Raw genomic sequence first — 21,448 nt, forward strand, 5'->3', positions numbered from 1 at the left:
CTAACACGATGAAAATTGCTGTTAATTACTGGAAACAGAGAATAATACACAAGAATTACACAATTCTTAACTGTCTACCCTAATTACAACAACAGAATTTTAGTAAGAGAGTTACTACAGATACCACAGAAACGGTAATATACGGTACTATACAAATATTTCACAGTAATAGAATAAACACACTACTTCCTAATAAGATGCTATAATACACTACAATAATTTTAAACTACGTTCAGACTAAGTACAGATACTACAATACACTACAATAATTTTAAACTACGTTCAGATGTATTCTAATTACAACAGGTTATTTCCAAGCAAAAACAGAAAAGAAAATTACCATTAAATTTCAAAATTTGCAAAACTACTCAAAATTATAGAATAGGCACTCTAATTTCTAATAAGTTACTATACTACACTACAATAATGTTAAAACTATGTTCAGACGTATCCTAGCTTCTTACTAAGCACAAAAAGGAATGAAAATTCCAATTTAGATATTCGCAAGAACTACCGATAGGTACTCAAAGATTACCAACAAAGTTAAACAGTGGTAACTGCTGTCAGATAATTATTAGGATAATTGAACGATACCCTGAGTGCATGAAAGAAGATGACATTCTCAATTATCTTCAAGCCACCAGACATAATATATACGGATATTTTGAATTATAAGTTTTGCAGTTTCTGCTGTAATGTATCAAGATAGGAATACAAATTTCATATTATAGATATCACAATATGTAATACAAAGTATGAATATACATTTAATTTAATTACTTGCTACAGAGATTCATCTCACTTCATACACGTGCCCATAAAGAAATGAGACAAGAATTAGACACCTATTCTTTACTTTTCATGCTCAGGGTGACTTTATTCTAGTCGGAATATAAAAATAATTGTATAGTATGATAAGAATTCTCTTTCTCCACCCATAATTGTGGTCTGCTACAATATGGATGTGCTATTATATAACATTGAGAGGCAGAAATAATATTGAAATATTTCCCTCAAAAATATTTAGAAGGGGGTTTCGTGGGAAGGCAAAAACACAATTAGTATTAGCTTTAGTTAATGATATACATAAATATATGTTAATGACGTAAAATAAATTATATAGCCCTTGCATATGCTATTTTAACTATTTTGTGATACTCACTCTTTGTAACTGTGCTTCCATCTGATCCAGCTTTTCTTTTCTCTTCTTTAGTTTCTGATCTAGATCAGCTATAGATTTTTCTTTTTCTTCTAATTGTCTACTTTTACTATCTACTCCCTTTTTATGTTCTTCTAACTTCCTCCTCTGGTCCTCTAACTGTTTCTTTTGTTCTTCTAGTTGCATTCTAAGGGCGGTAGCTTCTTCTCCAGCTCTCGCTGCGCCATTCGCTAGTTTCCTGTTCGCTTCGTGAAGATCCAGCTAAAATGTGAATCAATAAAAGATATTAGACAGTCTATAGTTTAACTTACCATTAGTGAAAGTTATAAAATTTTATCATTAAAAGGACCTACAGAAAATCCTCAAGGATACAAAATAAAACGATACCTACTCAAAACTAACTCAGTTCTTGGAAGTTCCCAAAACAGTCAATGAACTTGTCCATGGTCAACTTCACTCATAGTATGGGAACTAATATATAACAAAATGTTTACAGTACCTTACCTTGAAATAATCAATATATGCATGGTTTCGTTAAAGAGAAAAGTATAAATTAGTTGAAAAATCTCAAATTTAGTAGTCATGTTGTAGATTAATTTGAGCAATAATTGTATATTTGCTTTACCAGTTGCATTATACAGAAGAGAGCATGATAAAACCTTGAGGATATGAAAAATAAGTAGCATAATAGGCTAAGATAAACACAAGAAGTTTTATTTGCAGTTCGAAAAGAACATACTACATTTACTTTTGTATAATTTACCTTTGTGAATAGCATCTGACCCTCATTGGGAAGGCAATTGATCTACCAACATTTAAGAGGTAAAATTTAGGTAGGCCTACTGGAAAACTAGGTACATCTCTGGTTGCATCTGCATATATGTTACATTTTCACTTACATAGTTTCTGAGACAGTACTGAAATCTGTCAATATTGTTTCTCCCTTCGTCTCTAATTTGTTGCTGTCAGGGATACCAATTCTGATAAATACACAAAAAGAAACTAATGACAAGATATATATACAGTATATATATATGTATGTATATGGAGCCTAACTATGTGAGAAGAGTTGGTCAATCTAGCCAGAATTAGAAGTCAAGAATTTCAATGCTATATTCACAAAAAATCTTCTGGTCATGATCAGAAATGAACCCTCAGTAAAAGCCACGAGAAAATACTTTTGTAATTACTTAGCCATTTGTGTTGATTGGGAACTATCATGCAAACTATGGATTTTCACTGATATAGCTATACTGGATTCCAATCTTGAAGCTTATTAGAAGACTGATAATGAAGGATAATAAGAGAAGTAAATATGTGTCCATCTCTTGTCCTGTTTCTGTATGAGGTCAGGTATGAAGTTAGGTAAATCTTCATAGCAAGTTTTTATGGCTGAATGTGGAGAAGTAAATGGTGTGCAACTTGTATAGTCTTTTCCTTTCTTACAAGAAAAATCTCATTTATCCCACCCTATTATGTATACTTAATAATAAGAAGAAGAAGCAGTAGAAAGAGAAGAAATAAAGTTACAAAAACATTGTTGTTGAACAGTCAACATCATGCCAACAAGATACAAAGAAAGAGAGCATGCCTCATAAAATTAATGACTATTTATTTACTGTATATAACCAACATTCAAGTTCCCTCTGTGGATCAGTTATAGAGTATTCGTCTCCTAATCCAATGATCATGAGTTGAAACCCAGGAGAGGTAGGTGGATTTTTTAAAAGGGAGGAAAACGTTTATCAATACTCCAAGTTGTACGGTTTTGGCATATAAATGGTCTCTGGTAATACATTTAGTGTTGACCCAACAAAAATAATCAAAACTTAATAATAGTTTGCTCAACAAAATTCCAGTTTCTCTGCCATCAGGTGGAGTAAAACAGAACACTGAAACTGACATACAGTCAGCCTAAAAATATCAACATGGCTACATATAGTAGCCAAGGCTGTATAGATATTATTATTATTATTATTACCAACATTTAGTTTCATTCCCTTGGTGTTTTAGGGTAGTTCAGGGTATTAGATGGCTCCGTGATCTAGGGATAGCAAGCCTGCCTGTTACTTGGGGGCCCCAAGTTTGATTCCCTGTCAGGTCAGAGATGTTTACCTGGATCTGAGGGCTGGTTTGAGATCCACTCAGCCTATATAAGAATAATATTGAGGAGCTATCTGACATTGAGATAGCAACCCTGGTCTAAAAGCCAATAATAAGAGCCATGAGGACTTGTTGCATTGACATTCTTCCACTTTGTAATCTGTACGTCTTCATGCTGATAAACCAAGCCCATCAGAACTGTAGTGCCATGTTGTTTTTATTTTCTAATGTTACATTTTACTTCTACAAACTTTGATGAAATATAGTGTACTTCTAATGATGAAGGCTTCCTTTGCTTTTGCTATTTGCTTTACGTCGCACCGACACAGATAGGTCTTATAGCGACGATGGGACAGGAATGGCCTAGGTATTGGAAGGAAGTGGCCATGGCCTTAATTAAGGTACAGTCCCAGCATTTGCCTGGTGTGAAAATGGGAAACCACGGAAAAATATATTCAGGGCTGCCGACGTGGGATTTGAACCCACTATCTCCCGGATGCGAGCTCACAGCCATGTAAAGGAATATTTTATATCTCACTGCAAAATTAACTTTTAAAGGCTTAGAAGACAGAACAAGATTTCTCCACAATTGGTAAGAATTTTATTTCTATCATCAGTCAGCCAGTCTAGTGATGGCAACAGTAGCACATCAACCTCTTACATGGAGGCCTCTGGTTTGATTCCTGGCCAGGATAAGGAATTTAATCCTAGACTGTGGGCTAGAATGGGGTTCACTCAACCTCACAAGTTTAACTGCCTGTCATGAGAGCCAATGGCCCAGTCAAGACAGCAATGCAGTGAAGCTGAGCACATTGTCGTAAGGAACATGTGATACTCCAATATCTGTAGGCTTTCTGACTTGTCAATAGTTGTCTTGATAAGTGAAGGCCTTCAATAGGCTGTATGTGCCATGGAGGGTGTGTCATCAGCAAAATTTTCATTTCACTTATGTCAAGCTTTCCCTTAATGTTAGAAATACTTGTTTGAAGCAAGAAAATCCTGAAATGAGAAGGTATCAGTTCTCTGGAAATGAAAAGTGATATAATAAAGTACCTCATTAATGTCTAAATGTCCACCATCAGTAGTTATGAAAAGCCAGTGAAAAGCCATACCAGTGAAGAGGCATGTTAGAAAAATAAGCAGGAAGGTATTTCCGGCTGTTCAGCTCACCAAGTCAGATGGTACTATTATGTATCAGTCTGCTAGAGCCAGTGAAATAAGTACACCAACCTACTTGCCAAGCAGCATCTTCACATCATTCTTCACAGCAACCAGTTGTAAAGGAATGAGGTGGTCAATCAATCAATCAATTACCACTGATCTGTATTTAGGGCTGTTACCCAGGTGGAAGATTCCCTATCATTTGTTTACCTAGTCTTTTATTAAATGATTTCAATGGAAATTTATTGAACATTTCCCTTGGCTGATTATTCCAATCCTTAATTCCTCTTCCTATAAATGAATATTTGCCCCAATTTATTCTCTTGAATTCTAATATCTTTCCTACTTTTAAAAACTTTGGTCAAGCTTATATGCCCACTAATGTCATTCCACACTGTTTCTCTGCTGAAAGCTCAGAGCACACTGCTTAGTCAAACTGTTTATCTCTCAACTCTCAAGTTTTCCCAGCTCAAAGTTAGCAAAATTTTTGTAACACTACTCTTTTGTTAGAAATCACCCAAAACAAATCATGCTGCTTTCCTCTGCATCTTTTCCAGTTCTTGTATCATGTAATCCTGGTGAGGGTCACATACACTGGAACCATACTCTAATCAGGATCTTAACCCCTGTGGGTGGGGGACGCAGATGAAGAATACAATGATAATATTATTGTTTTTATGTTGCACTAACTTCTTTTTTGACACTTTTTGGAAATGCCAAGATGCCAGAATTTTGTCCTGCAGGAGTTCTTTTATGTGCCAGTAAATCTACGGACATGAGGCTGAAGTATCTGTGCATCTTCAAATACTACTGAATTGAGCCAGGATCAAAACTGCCAAGTTGGGGTCAGTGCCTCAACCGTCTGAGCCACTCAGCCCGGCATGAAGAATACACTCAAGGTATCTGCTGCCTGTCGTAAGAGGTGACTAAACGGGGCAACCTAGGCATGGAAATAGATTATGGCTTTAGTACAATGTGTTGTGCACCCTATGGATGGGAGAAGCTGAATACATCCAAAGGTAATCCCTGCCTGTCATAGAAGGTGATTAAAAGGATAATGTGACCATCCGACCTCTTTTTATTTTTAAAATTTTCTTGACGGTTAGTTTTAGACCAAATCAAAATTTTGATTTGTGTGCTACTTGGGGAGAGGCCTCTTACTTGTGTGATTATGCCCAAAAGCCCACCGGTATCCCAAAATTCAGCCAGATGAGAGTGCCACGTAACCAGCAGTAGTATACTCGGTGAATATCGTCTGTATTCAAGAAACCAATCTCAGATCAGGACATCATGTGGTTTTGAGAAAAATTAGACTACACTCAACAGAATGGGATTATGCTAACTGGGCTTCTTTACTCATTTTGATACCTACAGTGAAGAGGTTCCACTAAGAGCCACAATAGTGGTATGTATTTCATTGCCTGTCATAACAATGGTTTGAAATGTTTATTTCCCACCAGGCCAGCCTCTTAATACCAATGATGTAATGGATTTTATAGATCAGCTCCCACCTCCTTTCCTCTTATAGGATGATTTTAATGCCCATCACCCATAATGGGGCTCTGAAATGCCTTTTCCCAGAGGAAGGGAGTTGAAACAATTAATAAGAGAGTTGGATTTATGCATTTTGATGAAAGGAAACCAACACATTTCAGCATAGCACACGGCACCTTCTCTCGTATTGACATCAGTCTGTGAAGCTGAGCTGGTTCGGATGCACACGATGACCTCTGTGAGAGTGACCATTTCCCTATAATTCTTACTTTGTTGAAACAGGAATCCATTGAAGTTCCTCCCCGATGGATTCTTAAATATGCTGATTGGCCAAAGTTCACATCACTAGCTATCTTTAATGATGCGAATAGCCATAGCGTAGAAGCCATATGAAAGAAGTGATTCTTGCTGCTCCTGAGGAGTCCATTCCACCTTTTTCTGGAACTCTTAGACAAAAACTCATTTCTTGGTGGAATGAAGATATTGCACCAGCTATAAAATAACAATGTTGCACTCATAAACGCTATTGTAGTAGCCTACTGTGGCCAACTTGGTAACATTTTAAAAACTTTGCATTATGGTGCGAGTTCTTATTCAACAGAGAAAGCTTCATGGGAAAGATAGGTGTTATCTGTGATGTCACATTTCATCTCAAGTGTGGAGTAAACTTTGATGTATTTCTGGAGTATAAGGACCATACTCAGTACCAGGAATTTCCATTGCAGGCAGTAGTGGCACTGATCCACCCATGGTGCCAACTATCTAGCAAGTCATTTTGCAGATGTATCTGGTTCCGGGAATAACCATCCTGATTTCCTGGCTCTAAGGTGGGAGGCAGAAGGTCATCATCTCAGTTTTGCCACTCAAGCCTTCGTGCTTTGTAAGGACACGGCTCCTGGACCAGATAATGTCCATAACCAGTTGTTGAAACACCTCAGTGAGGATAGTCTCTTATATCCCCTTGGGGTGTTCAACTGAATCTCCTCAAGCCTGACAAACATCCTAAGTAGGCAGGAAGTTACAGACCTATTTGTCTCACTAGCTGTCTGCATAAACTATTTGAAAGGATGGTGAATCACAGACGTGTGGAATGCTAGCACCAGAATCATACAGGTTTTGCCATCATACTGTTTGTTGCAAAATTTACCATATTGGCATTAAAATAGAGAATTCTATTTTTTTAATACCGGTACTAGGTTCTTCCTTAGTGCAACAGAAATACCCTCATAACCATATGACAATATCTGTAACCTTTATTTACAATCCAGTTTATGTGATTACACCAATTAATATATTTTATGTGTCATTCATACCACCATCATTTTTATATTCTAAAGCCGAAACTGAGACAGAAAGATCAAGGAAAGTAAAAAAAAGAATTCACTATAAAATATATCTTTCGCCATCTTTGTAAGAACATATACAAGTCTAAATCCCTCTCCTTGAATCTTAAACTTAGACACTACAACACCATAATAAGACCATCTGTACTGTACGCCTCAGAATGCCTAAACATGACCCGGAAAGGACAACTCAGAAAACTAAAACTGAAAGAGCGAAAGATCCTCAGAAGGATTATGGGTCCCGTTAAAGAAGGAGATGGCTACAGAATCAGGCACAACAAGGAACTGTACAATAAAATAGACAGCATTACAACAGCTATGAGGAAGAGAAGACTAATCTTCTATGGTCACGTAGTCAGGATGGACAGCCAGAGACTCACTTCAAGAATCTTCAACACTGTATCTAGAGGGAAAGCAACAAATGCCAAATGGACGAATTTAGTGCGGAAAGACCTACAATACCTAAACATTGATCACATTGACATTTACAACCGAGATAAATTCAGAAAGTTAGTCAAGACATCTGACTCTCTCCAGTCACTAACAACTAAATCACTGCGTCCAGGAGTAGGAGTGAAATGGACTCAAGAAAGAAAAGACATCCATAGCGCTAGAATGAAGGAATACTGGGCTAAGAGGAAGAAAAGAGCTCACCAGAGTTAAGAACCACATGGTCCATCTTAGGCCTAAACGAAGAAGAAGAAGAAGAAGAGAAGAAAAAGAAGAATATATCTTTCGCCAGAGAAGATTATGAGCTTTAAATATACTGACAAACATAGTGAGTTAACCTCTTGTAAATAAATGACTGACTATAATGTCATTTGCTATTGAAGTGCATCAGTATGAGATGATTTTAGTTTCAATGATACAACATAACAATCAGAGCTCATTAGTTTTATAGAGACAAGGTTCTAACACATCATGTGTAATGTAATACCAGTAGTGTGCATGAACACAATGAGAAAAGACCACTGACTATACGTAATGCCTGGTCAATGCATTTGATGGGAATACTAGCAACTTACAAAGCTTGAAAGAGACTTCATCTTGAGGCTGGATGTAAATGGTAAGATGCTTCAGTCTCTTTAAATGAAAAAAGAAATGCCCTTTCTTATGTGACTGATTACTCTTCAAAGACCAAACTTCTTGCAAAGAAGTGAACGAGGATAGGAATACAATACAAGAAAAAGCTACTTTATTCTATAACATACCTTATTTTCATGCAGTGCTGATCTCAAAAAAATCTCTACTTTGTCTATTTACGTCAGCAGAGTCTATTATGGTAACAGGGAGGGGTTTTATATCTGAATTAATTTCAAGCAACAGGGAGAGAGCAAGAATAATTTCCACAATTCAGATTGCTTTAGTCAAGGAATTTAGTAAGATGTATGAAAGTCATGAAGAGATAGTCTTATCCCTGCAAATCTCAAAGTTGTCATCATTTGAAAATCAAGTTTACTATACCTTTCTTTGATATGAATCCATACTAGACTTCAGGAATAAATTTCCCCACTTGGGTAAGATTTGACTGATGCAACAATTTATCCTACAATATATAATATATTCCTCAATAGCTACCTCAATCAGGCCTCTAGTACTGTAGTAATACTGTAATACTGTAGTATTCTGGAGTAAATTATTCAATTTTTCATACTTTTATTATGAAAGTAGGAAGTTTTGTAATTTCATGTTATATTCCTTGAACACTTTCCATCTGAAAGTATGCTACTGATTCTATCAATCTTATTACTGTTTATTGACTTACACTCTTAACTTTCTTCTCTTATAGTGATCTATGATATATTACATTTACTCGAATATTAGCTTTCATTGAATATTAGCCGCATCCTTAATTTTTGACTGAAATACTCACATAAAGTTTTGCCCCAATTAAGAGCCGTATGTCCAATTTGCAGACTTGTCGCATGAATGTGCGTCTGCAGTAACAAAAGGAAAGGGCCACTGCCATGCACAGTCTGAACTTGGCCACTGTCTAATTTGTTTTTGTAAATATTTGGCTTGGGAAAAGCTAAAAGCGGTAAAATTCACAGAAGAAGATGGTAACAGAGCAGTGGGCTGTGCATTTTCTGGTTATGATAAATAATTGAGGAATTGGAGAAAGCAGTAAGTGTAATTAAAAAAACGCTGGTTCATCGAGGCGTGCTTTTCATGGCCCAAAACAGGACAAGATCCCCACAGGTGTTGAGGAAGCATTACTGGAAAGGGTGAGAGAGATGTGGAACAATGATTGCAGTGTTTCCCCAAGGCAAGTCGTGGTTGAGTGGCTCTGCTTATGTGGCGTAATAACCCGTCATTGCATCGGAAAACATATTTGTGCCAAAAATTGCCTAAGGACTACCAACACAGTTTCAGAGTTTCACAAGCATGTGATTGGGTTAAGGTAGCAGAACTTGTACCTCCTTTCACAGACTGGCAATGCTGACCAAACCCCTGTGTATTTGACATGACAAGGAACACTACTATTTCTGATGAGTGGGAAGTGTTCTAATTAAAAATCCGGCAACGAAAAGTTACATGTACGGTGATGTTGGCCATTACTGCAGATGGCTGTAAACTAACTCTGTACATTCTCTTTGAACACAGGATATTATCAAAGAATGTCATGTCATGTCATGTCGTATCGTATCGTATCGTATCGTATCGTATCGTATCGTATCGTATCGTATCGTATCGTATCGTATCGTATCGTATCGTATCGTATCGTATCGTATCTCATATATAATGTATCATATATCATATCATAGAGTTTCCACGTATGTGCTCCAGTAAAAGGCTGGTTGGATCAGAAAATGATGCGAGACTGGGTACGTTCTGTGAGGCAGTGATGACCTGGCATGCTGCTGCAAAAGCAGGCCTTACTTGTGCTGGACAGCTTCAGATGCCACTTTGTTGATGCTGTGATACCATATTTACTTGCACATCGGCCACATTTTTAATGAAAATATTAAGTTGCCAAAATAGGGCTATTATGTGGAAAATTTTCAGACACAATTTTTTAAAGATAGAAGAGAATTGCAGCCATTTATACTATTATTATAGAGCTATTTATATATAATAACTAGGGCCCAGATTTAAAAAAAAATGCATATGTGCATATGCAAATGCACATTTTGAATGTTATTGGATATTTTTAGCGTTAGTGCATATACAGACATATTTTTCTCTTATGTGTGATAGATTATCTGAACGAAATGAAAAATCTAATGAACTCTGTATGTTATACATCCCTTGGCAACATAAGAAGCCTTCCCTGATCAAGGAGAAAGCTTTCAGTGTTGCAATACAAGCAGGTAGATGGATAATGATGCTTTTCACAATAGTTATTTCCTTCTCCTTACAGTAGCCTCCCGAGGTTTGCTTAAACAAGTGCGTTCATCTGTTAACTTGCTCTTTGTCTACTTCAGTGTTTCACTGGATTAAACTGAAAAATGCCCAAAGATTTTGCCAGAAGAATGTTCTGAGCAGTCAGTGCCAGTGTTCAAGTATTACCCACTTACATCCGTCAACGTAGAAAGATCATTTTTAGCGTAAAATTAATTCTGGCCAACAACAGAAAGTTATTAACTCCTGGAAACGTGAAAAACTGTTGAAACCTACTGACATGCATCATTTTGCAAGGAATTAAGCATATTTGTCAATATAACTCTGAGTTAAAATTAAATAATGCATCTGGTAAGTGTATTTTGTTTTAATTTTAGTGCATATTTTCGTGCATATTTACAATTTTTTTAGTGCATATGAGCATGCATACTTTCAGAGTTTTTAGTGCATATGAATCCGGGCCCTAATAATACCAAAGAGTTGTTGGACTATCGCCAGTACAGCATTTGACGAGTACAACAGGGCCAAGATCGGAACATCCACCATCAAATTAAGAATGGTAAATATTGCATGAAAACGTAGCTAAATCGAGCAGTGATTTCAATACAACTTCACAGAAGGCTGTGATGAAATTTATTGATGTGTTATTTAGTATGATGACATCAGACTGGGAGTAGATGCTGATGCTGTCGCTTTTTACATCAAGTGCTGTGGAAATATTATTTGCAGTTTTATAATATCCAGCCTTTATGTGTTCAGTCCAATTACTGTACTTCAAACAAGATATCATGTGCCTTTTAAAGAATAATAACTGCACAACATGACAAGATTATAGTCAAAACTTAAAATATTACTCAGGGAGCATGCTCAAAAGACAGCATGTTTTGACCAGCTTACTTGCACATGATCACGACTAATGGTGAGTGCAATTTAACTTCAATTATAGATTTATTTTCCTAAACTGAAAATCTAAAGCCATACTTTTGGTCAGCCTGATGAACTTCTAGGAGATGTGCACACTGTATTCCTGCATCAGCTGGTTTGTATGCAGTATTACTAACTTATATTTTCAAAATCTGGTAAATAATACTAAAAATATATCGTAAATCCAATTGCAAATAATGATGAAAAAATATACGTACACTATGTCAAATATTATATTTCAATGAATTGGACGTTGAAGACCCAAATTATAGTGGGTGGACATGGGGAGTGGTGGAAAGATGAGTAAATTGGAGAGAAACCATATTTGCTTGATCTGATTGCATCTAGATTAGTGGAGACAATGATGATTTTGATGATAGATTCCTGAATTACATTTTGGTAAGCTATGGACCATGTCATTTCAACTTTCTCCTTCCTTGGGCTTTTACCTTTTCCCTCATTCGTTCCCAGTGTTAGTTCTTTTCCATGCCTTTTCTCTTGTTAGCTTCAGCTTTTCTTGAAATCTGTAGTGTGCTTGAAGTTTCTTATTAAGTGGATCATGCTCCTGCATGTCTTTCTGTGTGACCACCATTTCTTTAAGATATTTTTCCACTTCATTGAACTAGGCACACTTAGTTTTCTTGTCCTAAAAGTAGGTAAAGTTCCAGATGGTCTCGCCAGTCACCCTCCCCCCACCTATGCACCTTGTGAAGAAACAATTAAATTTTTATTCCATTTTAGCCACCTGAATCTATAAATCTGTTGTCTTTTCAGCTAATTATTTCCTTTAACTTCCTTAATTATTAAGAAAATACTTAGCAGAAACATGCACAAAAATGTCGTTCATCGCGAATTGTACATGTTCTGTGACAAAGGGTAGCTGGGGTATATTTTTGCCAAGGTCACCCACTTGCCGTCTCACTCAGTCAGTATGTCTGTTCACTTCTATCTAATGTCTGTTTGTTAGTGTGTAGTCAAATACTAAATGACTTTAATTGTATGATCATGTCGTACTTCTATTTAATTGTAATACATGTGTAATTATTGTTCCTTCAGTGAAAATATTATTGTATATTTCTATTATTACCGCACTTAAGTTGGTAGAATGTCAACCTTTATGTCTCTATCGAAATTCATTCAGTGAGCATAAAAAGCTTACCATTTTAGAGCTATTTTTTAAAAATTTGATGTCTAACCACCCTCTCCCCCATCTGCTATATACCTGAGACCCAGGTACTTTTTGCTGTCCATAAATTTTTGTGCCCCTCCACTTCTGATTCCCAATCACCGCTACTGGTGAGCGGGAGCTTCATTGCACATTAATGTATCATTTCCCTGACATAACCATCTGCTCCAGACAGCATGAATCCTGATTCATTAGTGAACAATATCAGAGTTCTGTATCAGAAATGCCAATGGACACACTCTTCTGCAAACCAAAAATACTTTCTGTGATGTTGTGAGATCAACTGTCGCACTTTAAGACAACTCTTGGACCTGAGCTGACCCTCTCTCATTCTCTTGCAGCCTGTTTAGGTACTTACATAGGTTCCAGAGGCATTAAGCAATATATCTTGTACTGCAATGATTACAGAGAGCCTGGATTTGAAGGAATTGGTCCTCAGTGGATGTTGTTTTCCTTTCCTTTCTAGATTTCTGTTGGCGTTCGACAGTGTTAAGCTGCTAGTATCTGTTTCACAGCCTACAGATTGGTTGCAATAATTTGAGCTGCATAAATCTCTCCTATAGGAGAGTCACAGCTTGTGTGACTTGTTTGTGTGATAGGTCTTCCCATGCCTGTCAGTCTCACCTTGCCTTCATTGCTCACCGATACATCACCTGACATAACACGAGCACAGATCATCACTACCAGCTTCAGTTGTTGCTGTTTCAGCAAGTTCTTTGCATGATGCATGTTTGGGTTTAATGTCCCCCCTCCACATGTAAGTCGACACCTTTTATCCTTTTTTGTGAGCAGCATAGGTTATGTTGGGAGATCAGAAGAATGCGTGTGTCTGGTGAAGCACAGGACAAAGGGTTTTCTTCAGCCAAGTCTGTGACGTAATCATTGTCATAGCTATTCCACTACTGCCCAGGAGATTTATTTTTACCCTCAGGTAGCAGCCCTTGACACTATCAGTTGTAATCAAGCCTTCTCTGCATTCATTGCCATTGCATTATTCCTCATTTGTTCGTATTTCTTTCTCAGTTTTTGCCATTTGTCTGTTGTTACTGCTGTTGCCCTCTATTTCCCTTTGTATATCTGTGTGAGTAACTGTTTTGTAAAGACTGTAATGTCTGCCGTTAGCAAGAAGTGAAAGGTAACTCATAGCAAGGCTAGAGAAGTGATACGGAACATTGAAAATTGCTGTGATGAGGAAGTTAAACAGGGAAAATTCACAAACTTGGTAAAATAGATTTATTTGCAGGCTGTGAATTATGGCAATGTATCCATTTTAATTATCTCAACCATCCTGAAAGAAGGACTTCATACTGATGGGTCTTCATTGAGTAGCCTACTCCAGGTAAAAGGAGGCCTTGATCTGAAGAATACAAGTTCATTGTGATGGCTTGATAGATGAGTCATATGAGGCATAGTAAATAACTTCTATCTAATGCAGAGGGTTGTTCCCACAGCCACATGGCAGTTAAAGAGAAAATAAACTGTCCATGGAAGGTGTGCACTTTCAGAAATTTTTTGCATAATGTGAGGTTCAGGTGGAAGAGATGTGCCAGTAATAGGAACATATTGATTGGCCTCCAACTATTGTTTACTGGTGAGGTAACTATTTAAGACATATGAAAAAATACCAGGTTCATAAAAGGAACATCATTTGTATAGATGAATCTAGGGTAGACAATAACCTTACATTCAATAAATGTAGATCGGATGAGTTGGCTATGCAGTTTGGGTCACGTACTGTTAGCTTGCATTTGAGAGAGAGTGGGTTCAAACCCCACTATCAGCAGCCCTGAAGATCGTTTTCTATGGTTTCCCATTTTCACAATGGGTAAATTTTAAAGCTGCACCTTAATTAAGGCCATGTTTGCTTCCTTCCCAGTCCTTGTCCTTTCCTATCATCACCATAAGACCTGTCTGTGTTGGTGTGATGTAAAAAATACTTTTAAAATGTTGACAGAATGAGAGTATTCAAGGAGTTACAACCCACAGGAGCTCTTTAAACAGGCTGGTGTTCGTCCATGCTGGTTCTAAGAGTAGTTTTATCAATGGTGCAAAGCTGATGTGGTTTTCCTTTATTTTTATTTTTAACAATTTGTTTAATATCACACCGACACAGATAGGTCTTATGGCAATGATGGGATAGGGAGGCATAGGAGCTGAAAGGAAGCAGCCGTAGCCTTAATTAATGTACAGCCGCAGTATTTACCTGATGTGAAAATGGGAAACAATTGAAAACCATCTTCAGGGCTGCTGACAGTGGGGTTCGAACCCACTATCTCCCGAATGCAAGTTCTAACCGCATGGCCTATTCACCCAGTCAAAGCTGATGTTAAGAGCAGAAAAGGCTGCAGGAGATTACCATGGCCAAATGAATGAGGTAAATTGTTATAAGTAGGTAAATAAGAAACTATTTCCTGATCTCCCCTCTAGAAGTGTTACAGTAATTGACAATGTGCATTACCACAGTACTGAAGAAAATGAAGTACTAAAGTATGTGTGGCCAAAAGGACTGGAGTGTCAAGAGGCAAGTGATGTATGTTTGAGGCCACGGTGAAGGCCTAAAAAAATGACAAGTCTGCAAGCACATGCGCATGTATAGTCTCTCATTCGCTCACTCTCTCCCCCTCCGGTATTATGCAATTTCGTAATACATACACAATATTGTAATCTGAATTCCAGCACAAAGAAGAAAAGTCATGAAAGTTTTATAATTTTGACAATACATTATCAGAGATGAGAAGTAATGAAGAAGTCTTCCATTCCCTCAAACTGCACTACAGACAGTCCCTACCAAACATCAAATCCATCACTATGTATATATGGTAGTGTCATTGATAAGATTCAGCAGATCCATACACAAATATTACTTCTAAGACATTTTTTCAATATTTTCATAGGTACAAACATTCTATACTGGCATGTCTTTTCTGTGATTTCATAAGTACTGGACATTTCTTCTGATATATTATGCAAAAAATTATTTTAAGAATCATGATTGATGAAATGGTGAATGGTGTGATTTGGATGGGAAGACTTTGATAAATAAGTTAATGTTCAATGGTGCAAACTCCAAGTGGTAGGGATTTAAATCTGTTTTTAATTTAATTCAGCTCATGCAAACTTGGTTTTTGTGTACTGAAGAAGTAAATGGTTGAAGTGTGCTACTTATCACATCCCCTCTCTTGACTACAATTTACATGAGATTTGGTAGACTTCTCTCCAATTTTTCCAACATATCTTTGGTATACTGTAAAATAGCTCACGTAGTTAGAGAGATAAAATCCACTCACTATATACAAGTAAATCCAGTATGCTCTTATCGTAAATAACATGCATTTACATAACCCATTAGAAATTACAACTGTGTCTCATAAAAAATCAGTTGAAAGCTAAAAATGTGGAAACAATAAACAGTCACAATTCATGCAGAAAGAAATCTTCAGAACAATCTGATGACATTCACTTTAGTTCTCATAATAAAAAGTGAGTAAAGATGAACAAGTTGTGTGTCAAAGGGTCTTTCCAAGCACTGAATGGGACACACATTCCAGAAATATTGATAAACATAAAACATTTCTGTCATGTTTATCATTAGAAACCCAACATCTGGTTTTTGAGTATTTACATTCCATGAAGCAAGAGAGAGCATTCTATGGACCCTAAGCAAAGCAACTGTCTACAACAGATATATAAATTAAATCTCATTTCTCAAAATCAAGGACCAAATGTCATTTATAAAGTTATGCGTAACATTCACAAAACTGACTACCATTTATCAACAGTTAAAAATATGCTATGTTATGAAGGAATGCATGCCAATGAGACATACAAACCAAACTGAAATAAGATGATGAGTGGAGAAATTTACCAAACTAGACTAGGTATTTGTCTAAGATATTTTCCATTATGAATTCTTATCACGATGCTGATTAATGTATTAAAATAGGTATCATGTTAACAGTACAGTACTTAAAAATATCTATTTCTTACAATGACTGAAGAGATGCAATAATAACAAGAACAAGTCTTAAATCTAATAATACATCATTAGCATTAGAAAATAATGGATAATACACATAATAAATGTATGAAATATGATACATTCTCCTGATAATTTACAAGAATAATCAATTTTTGTCACTAAGATGAAATTTTGGAGCTGGTTTTAAACAAAGCTCAATTACACACTTAACACATAGCACACAGCCCTAAAAGCCACACTATTCAGCCATATAAACATAACTTAAATATACATTAGAGCCATGTAGTTTATGCATACATAGAACAACATTAATACAAACATAACATTCTTTTCATTCTACAATTAAAATTCCATTTAACTGAGCAGAGTATTCTCATTTTCTATAAAGGTACTGTACTCTTCAGTTTTCTGTACATCAATTCAGTATTGTAGAACATGCTCCAGAGAAAGGCATTATGGGTATACAGAAATAAAAATGTTTCATAGAATGTAGCATGAATTTTTGTGCATAAAAGTGTACCAACCAATATTTTGACAATAGCTCATTGTGTCACACATATTATGCCACAGATTCATGTTGCATCTTGTGCAAAAACATAAAACATTTAGTCTAGGAAAATGCTTATAGAACAAAATGAACTAGTGTGGGTTGGAGGATATGCCCAAAGAGTACAGGTATAATATTGTGTTGGAGCATGCTAAATATAATGCTCAGATTGTAACAGTGTGCCAATTACAATGATTATGAGCCTCGTAAGGAGCTCATCCAAAATAACAACAACAAAAATTACAAGCCTTGTCATAAGGAATTTGCCATGTCACAGTCATAATGAATGGATGCAAGTGATACTACAACGCATTGCTTTGCTGACAAGCTATTACGTATTGCATTAGAAACCATGGTAAGTGAATGTGTATTTGTGCTATGTGATGGGTGTGAAATATTCTTTATAACAAGGTCTCATGATTGGAAACATAAACATTTCAATCATTAACATTAACTGAAAGAAGCAAGCTTGCACACAGTTTTCTTCCAAGATAAAAATCAGGCACACACAAAAGTAGACAAACACATATGTACAAGAAAATGTGATATTAAGACCTGTTGAGTTTTGGGCAATCCTCCAACTAACCTGGTTCTTCTCCAGCTCTTGGACAAGCATCTCCAACTGCGCCTGGAATCTTTCTCGTTCAACGGAGGCATTCTTCAGCTCTTCCTGCGACTTTTCCAGTGCCCTCTGTAATTTTGCCATTTCATCTTTAGTTCCAGGGGGTGCAGCTTGCTGCTGCAGTTGTGCAATCTGTTGTTGTTGTGCCTGAAGTTGCTTTTCTGTTGCCTGCATTCTTTTCTGCAACTCAGCTACTGTCCTTTCAGCAGCATCAGCTCTGTTCTTTTCTGAATCTACTATCTTCCTCCATTGCTCCATTTCCATATCTCCCTGTAGTCCCACTTCCTGAAGTTGTTTCTCAGCTTTCTCAGCACGCTGTTTTTCTCTGTCTTTGTCTTTTTGTACAGTTTGTAATTGCTGCTGCAGTTTAGTAATTTCTTTCTCTTTATTCTCCAATATTTCTTTGGTGCCTCTTTCTGCATCCTGGGCTAATCGTCGCTGATCTCCTTTGAGACGGCGAACTTCTTCCCGTTCTCGATGAAGTTCTGATTCTGACTGTTGTAACTCTGTCTGGAAATTCATCAACATATCTTGTGACTTTTCTAACTGAATAACAAGCTGATCGCGTTCTAACGTCAGCTGCTTCACTTCTGATTCTAACTTTCCCATCTGTTTTTCAAGCTTCTCTCCTTGTTTCTCTCTCTTTTCAAGAATGGAAGCAAGTTTATCCTTTTCTTTATTTGCATGAGCAAGCTCTTGTTGCATCTTTGAATTTTCTTCATGCATTTTCTGGTCCATATCATACCGCGTTCGTTGCTGAGAATCTTGCAACTGCTCTATGGCACGTTTAGCCTGTTGCAGTTCAGTTCTCAAAGTTTCTCTCTCAGTTTCCCATTGTTCTCTTTCTTCAGACATTTTACGGCCTTCAGCTTGAGCACGCTCCAGCTTTTCGTGGAGCCTGCTAAGCTCGGTAGCCATTCGTTCAAATTCTATCCTGGCAGCTTCATTATTTTCTTGGTATTTACCGAGATGAAGCTGTGACTTCTCTAATTCTCTTGATAATCTACTTACTTCAGCTTCTGCCTGATCTCTAGCTTGCTGCATCTTATTTAGATCTGTCTGAGTCTTATCCAGTCTGTCTCTCAGTTTTTCAACTTCTATGTTTACTCTTTCCATTTCTGATCTACTCTTTTCTCCTACACTTGCTACTCTCTCCTTTTGTGCTAGTTCCATCTTGAGTCTTTCATTTTCCTTCTCCAGTGAATCAGTGCGAAGTAGAAGTTTCTCATGTCGGTCTCGGAGTTTCTCACACTCTATATGCAATCGTTCTAGTTCTCCTTGCTGCTTTTCCTGGCCTCCTGACAACTTCCCCACCTCTGCTCTGCTCAGTTCTAGCTCCAGCTGCAGCTCATGTAACTTCTCTTCTTGTTTTTCATTAACTACAAGAGCTCTCTGAAGCTCCAGTTGACTTGAATCATAACGTTCTCGTAGTTTCTCACATTCTGTTTGCAGCCTCTGTCCCTCTGCTGCCCACTTCTCCTGCTCATATTGGTATTTACCTCGTACACCCTCTGCACGTTCCAGTTCCATGCGTAGCTTCACTGCCTCTTGCTCTGACTTGCGTGCTCGTTCCAGTTCTGCTGTTGTCTTCTCCAGTTTCTCTCTCAAGCGCTCAACCTCCATTTTCAAGCGATCTTGTTCCTCTTTGGTTCTTTCTTGTACATCCTGATATTTCCCCATACGAGCAGCATAACGTTCAGCTTCTTCCCGAAGCTGTTCTGATTCTGTTCGATACCTTTCTAGTTCAGTTTGAGCTTTCCTTATTTCTACTTGTGCTTTGTCATATTTGTCATACATCTTTTCCAATTCTACCTGAAGTCGAGCCATTTCTTCCTGACTTTTCTCATTGCTGGCTTGAGCCTTACCACACTGAGCATGTGAGCGCTCAAGTTCAAATGCTAGACGTTCACTATCAGCCTGGAACTTTTCACGATCGCTCTGAATTCGTCTCATCTCTATCTGTGTTTTCTCATAGCGTTCTCGCATCATGTCAAGATCCACAGCCATGCGATCCATCTCTTCTTTGAACTTCTCTTCATTTTCTTTTGTGCGGCCTAGCTGCAAAGCTGCTCTATCATACATTTCTTGGACACGCTGCAGTTCATCCTGTAATTTACGCTGTTCTTCCCGGATTTTGGTGGCTAGGAGCTGTGCTTTTTCTGCCTCCATCTCTAACCTATCTTTCTCTGCTTCTGCTGCTTCCAGTTTGTTCTGCATGCGATAAACCTCTCCTTGTGACCTTGGAATGAAAAATATACAATTATATTATTCATTTATAGTAAAGTATTATCAAATTTCTTATCAAAATTATGTTCAAGTATATACTTAAGTATTTTGTCCATGACTTACCTGTCATACTTTTCAAGCATTCGTTCAAACTCTTTATTTGCTGTTTCTCTGTCTTCAACTGCTTTTTGTGACACAACCTGAGATTTTTCTAACTTATCTTTCAGGATTTCTATTTCCGTCATTGCATCGTCTCTTTCCATCTAAAAATAAAATAAAATGAAGAAAATTAGGAAGTAATTTATTACAGTTAATACATAATTATACAAAAGATTGCATTATTAATGGGAATATTTGAAAACTGTACAGAACATGGTAGATTAGAAGTACAGTAACAAAAATATATAGTTAATGAAAGGAGGAAAAATTAGGTCCACATATATATTTCATGTTTAATCAAGTTGGGTATTCTATCAAACTTTCTTGAATATTGTTCAGTTGATTTGCCTTTTAAAATATCTTCATTTTGGGATATTGAAAGATCTCTTTCCTTTTTCTTTTCAGTATAGTATTGAGGATACATGCTAAATCAAGCAAATATAAACATTTATCTTCAGTGTCAGATTTTTTCTGTATTAAGCAGATGCATATTTATATAAATGAATTATCATTCAGTAAAACACTTTATCTATCTAAGTAACATACAGAAATTTGATGCATAAATTTCAATTTCCAATCAACTTCCCAAATTGTATAGGAGATTATAAATGCTTTTTGATAAAAATAGATTCAAGTCTCAGAAAAATAAACATCCATTTTCTTGCTTGGTATCTTGGTATCATTGAAATTTTGGAATCTATAATACCATACACAATTCCCTCAAAATTTCCTGAAAGTACAAACATGAAGTAAAAGAAGGTTTCATGTAATTGCATAGTGTTCCTTTAAATTTTGACATCTATTTATATTCAAGAAATTAAATTCAGGTAATGAATATGCTTATTCTCCCATAATAACTACTAGCCACCAAAATTAAAATTTATGGATCTGTTACCATGACACTGTGAAAATCTGTGGATGTCAAAATTCACTGGTGAATGTTGATATTTACACTATTTTCATCATACCAGAGGAGTTGGTAGCTTCAACATGCTTCTCTGATTTAACATGCTTAATTCTATATCCAGGAAGAATAGATGTGATTGATCTCTGTTTTGTATATAGCCATATGAGTTTCATTGATTCCATACAGTACATTGTGTTTTTAGCAAACTGGATAATTTTTAATCCTTATGATAATTTATTTGTTTCAATCTCTAACATCCAAGCTACCAGCATATCCTGAATAACCTACTAGCTCCA

General features: G+C 36.7%; 1 protein-coding gene across 1 annotated transcript in view; it reads right to left on the reverse strand.

The window, feature by feature from the left end:
- LOC136871872 (trichohyalin) overlaps positions 1 to 21,448 on the reverse strand; it is a 371,843-nt gene that overhangs the window by 56,246 nt on the left and 294,149 nt on the right. Inside the window, exons 10-13 of the mRNA XM_068227389.1 lie at positions 20,210 to 20,349; positions 18,968 to 20,099; positions 17,825 to 18,919; positions 1,163 to 1,420 (exon numbers count right to left, since the gene is read on the reverse strand). Of these exons, the coding sequence (XP_068083490.1) occupies positions 1,163 to 1,420; positions 17,825 to 18,919; positions 18,968 to 20,099; positions 20,210 to 20,349 (2,625 nt within the window). The remainder of the gene's footprint in view (positions 1 to 1,162; positions 1,421 to 17,824; positions 18,920 to 18,967; positions 20,100 to 20,209; positions 20,350 to 21,448) is intronic.

The sequence above is a fragment of the Anabrus simplex genome, chromosome 4, assembly GCF_040414725.1.
Source record: "Anabrus simplex isolate iqAnaSimp1 chromosome 4, ASM4041472v1, whole genome shotgun sequence".
In the NCBI taxonomy this organism is placed as follows: domain Eukaryota; kingdom Metazoa; phylum Arthropoda; class Insecta; order Orthoptera; family Tettigoniidae; genus Anabrus; species Anabrus simplex.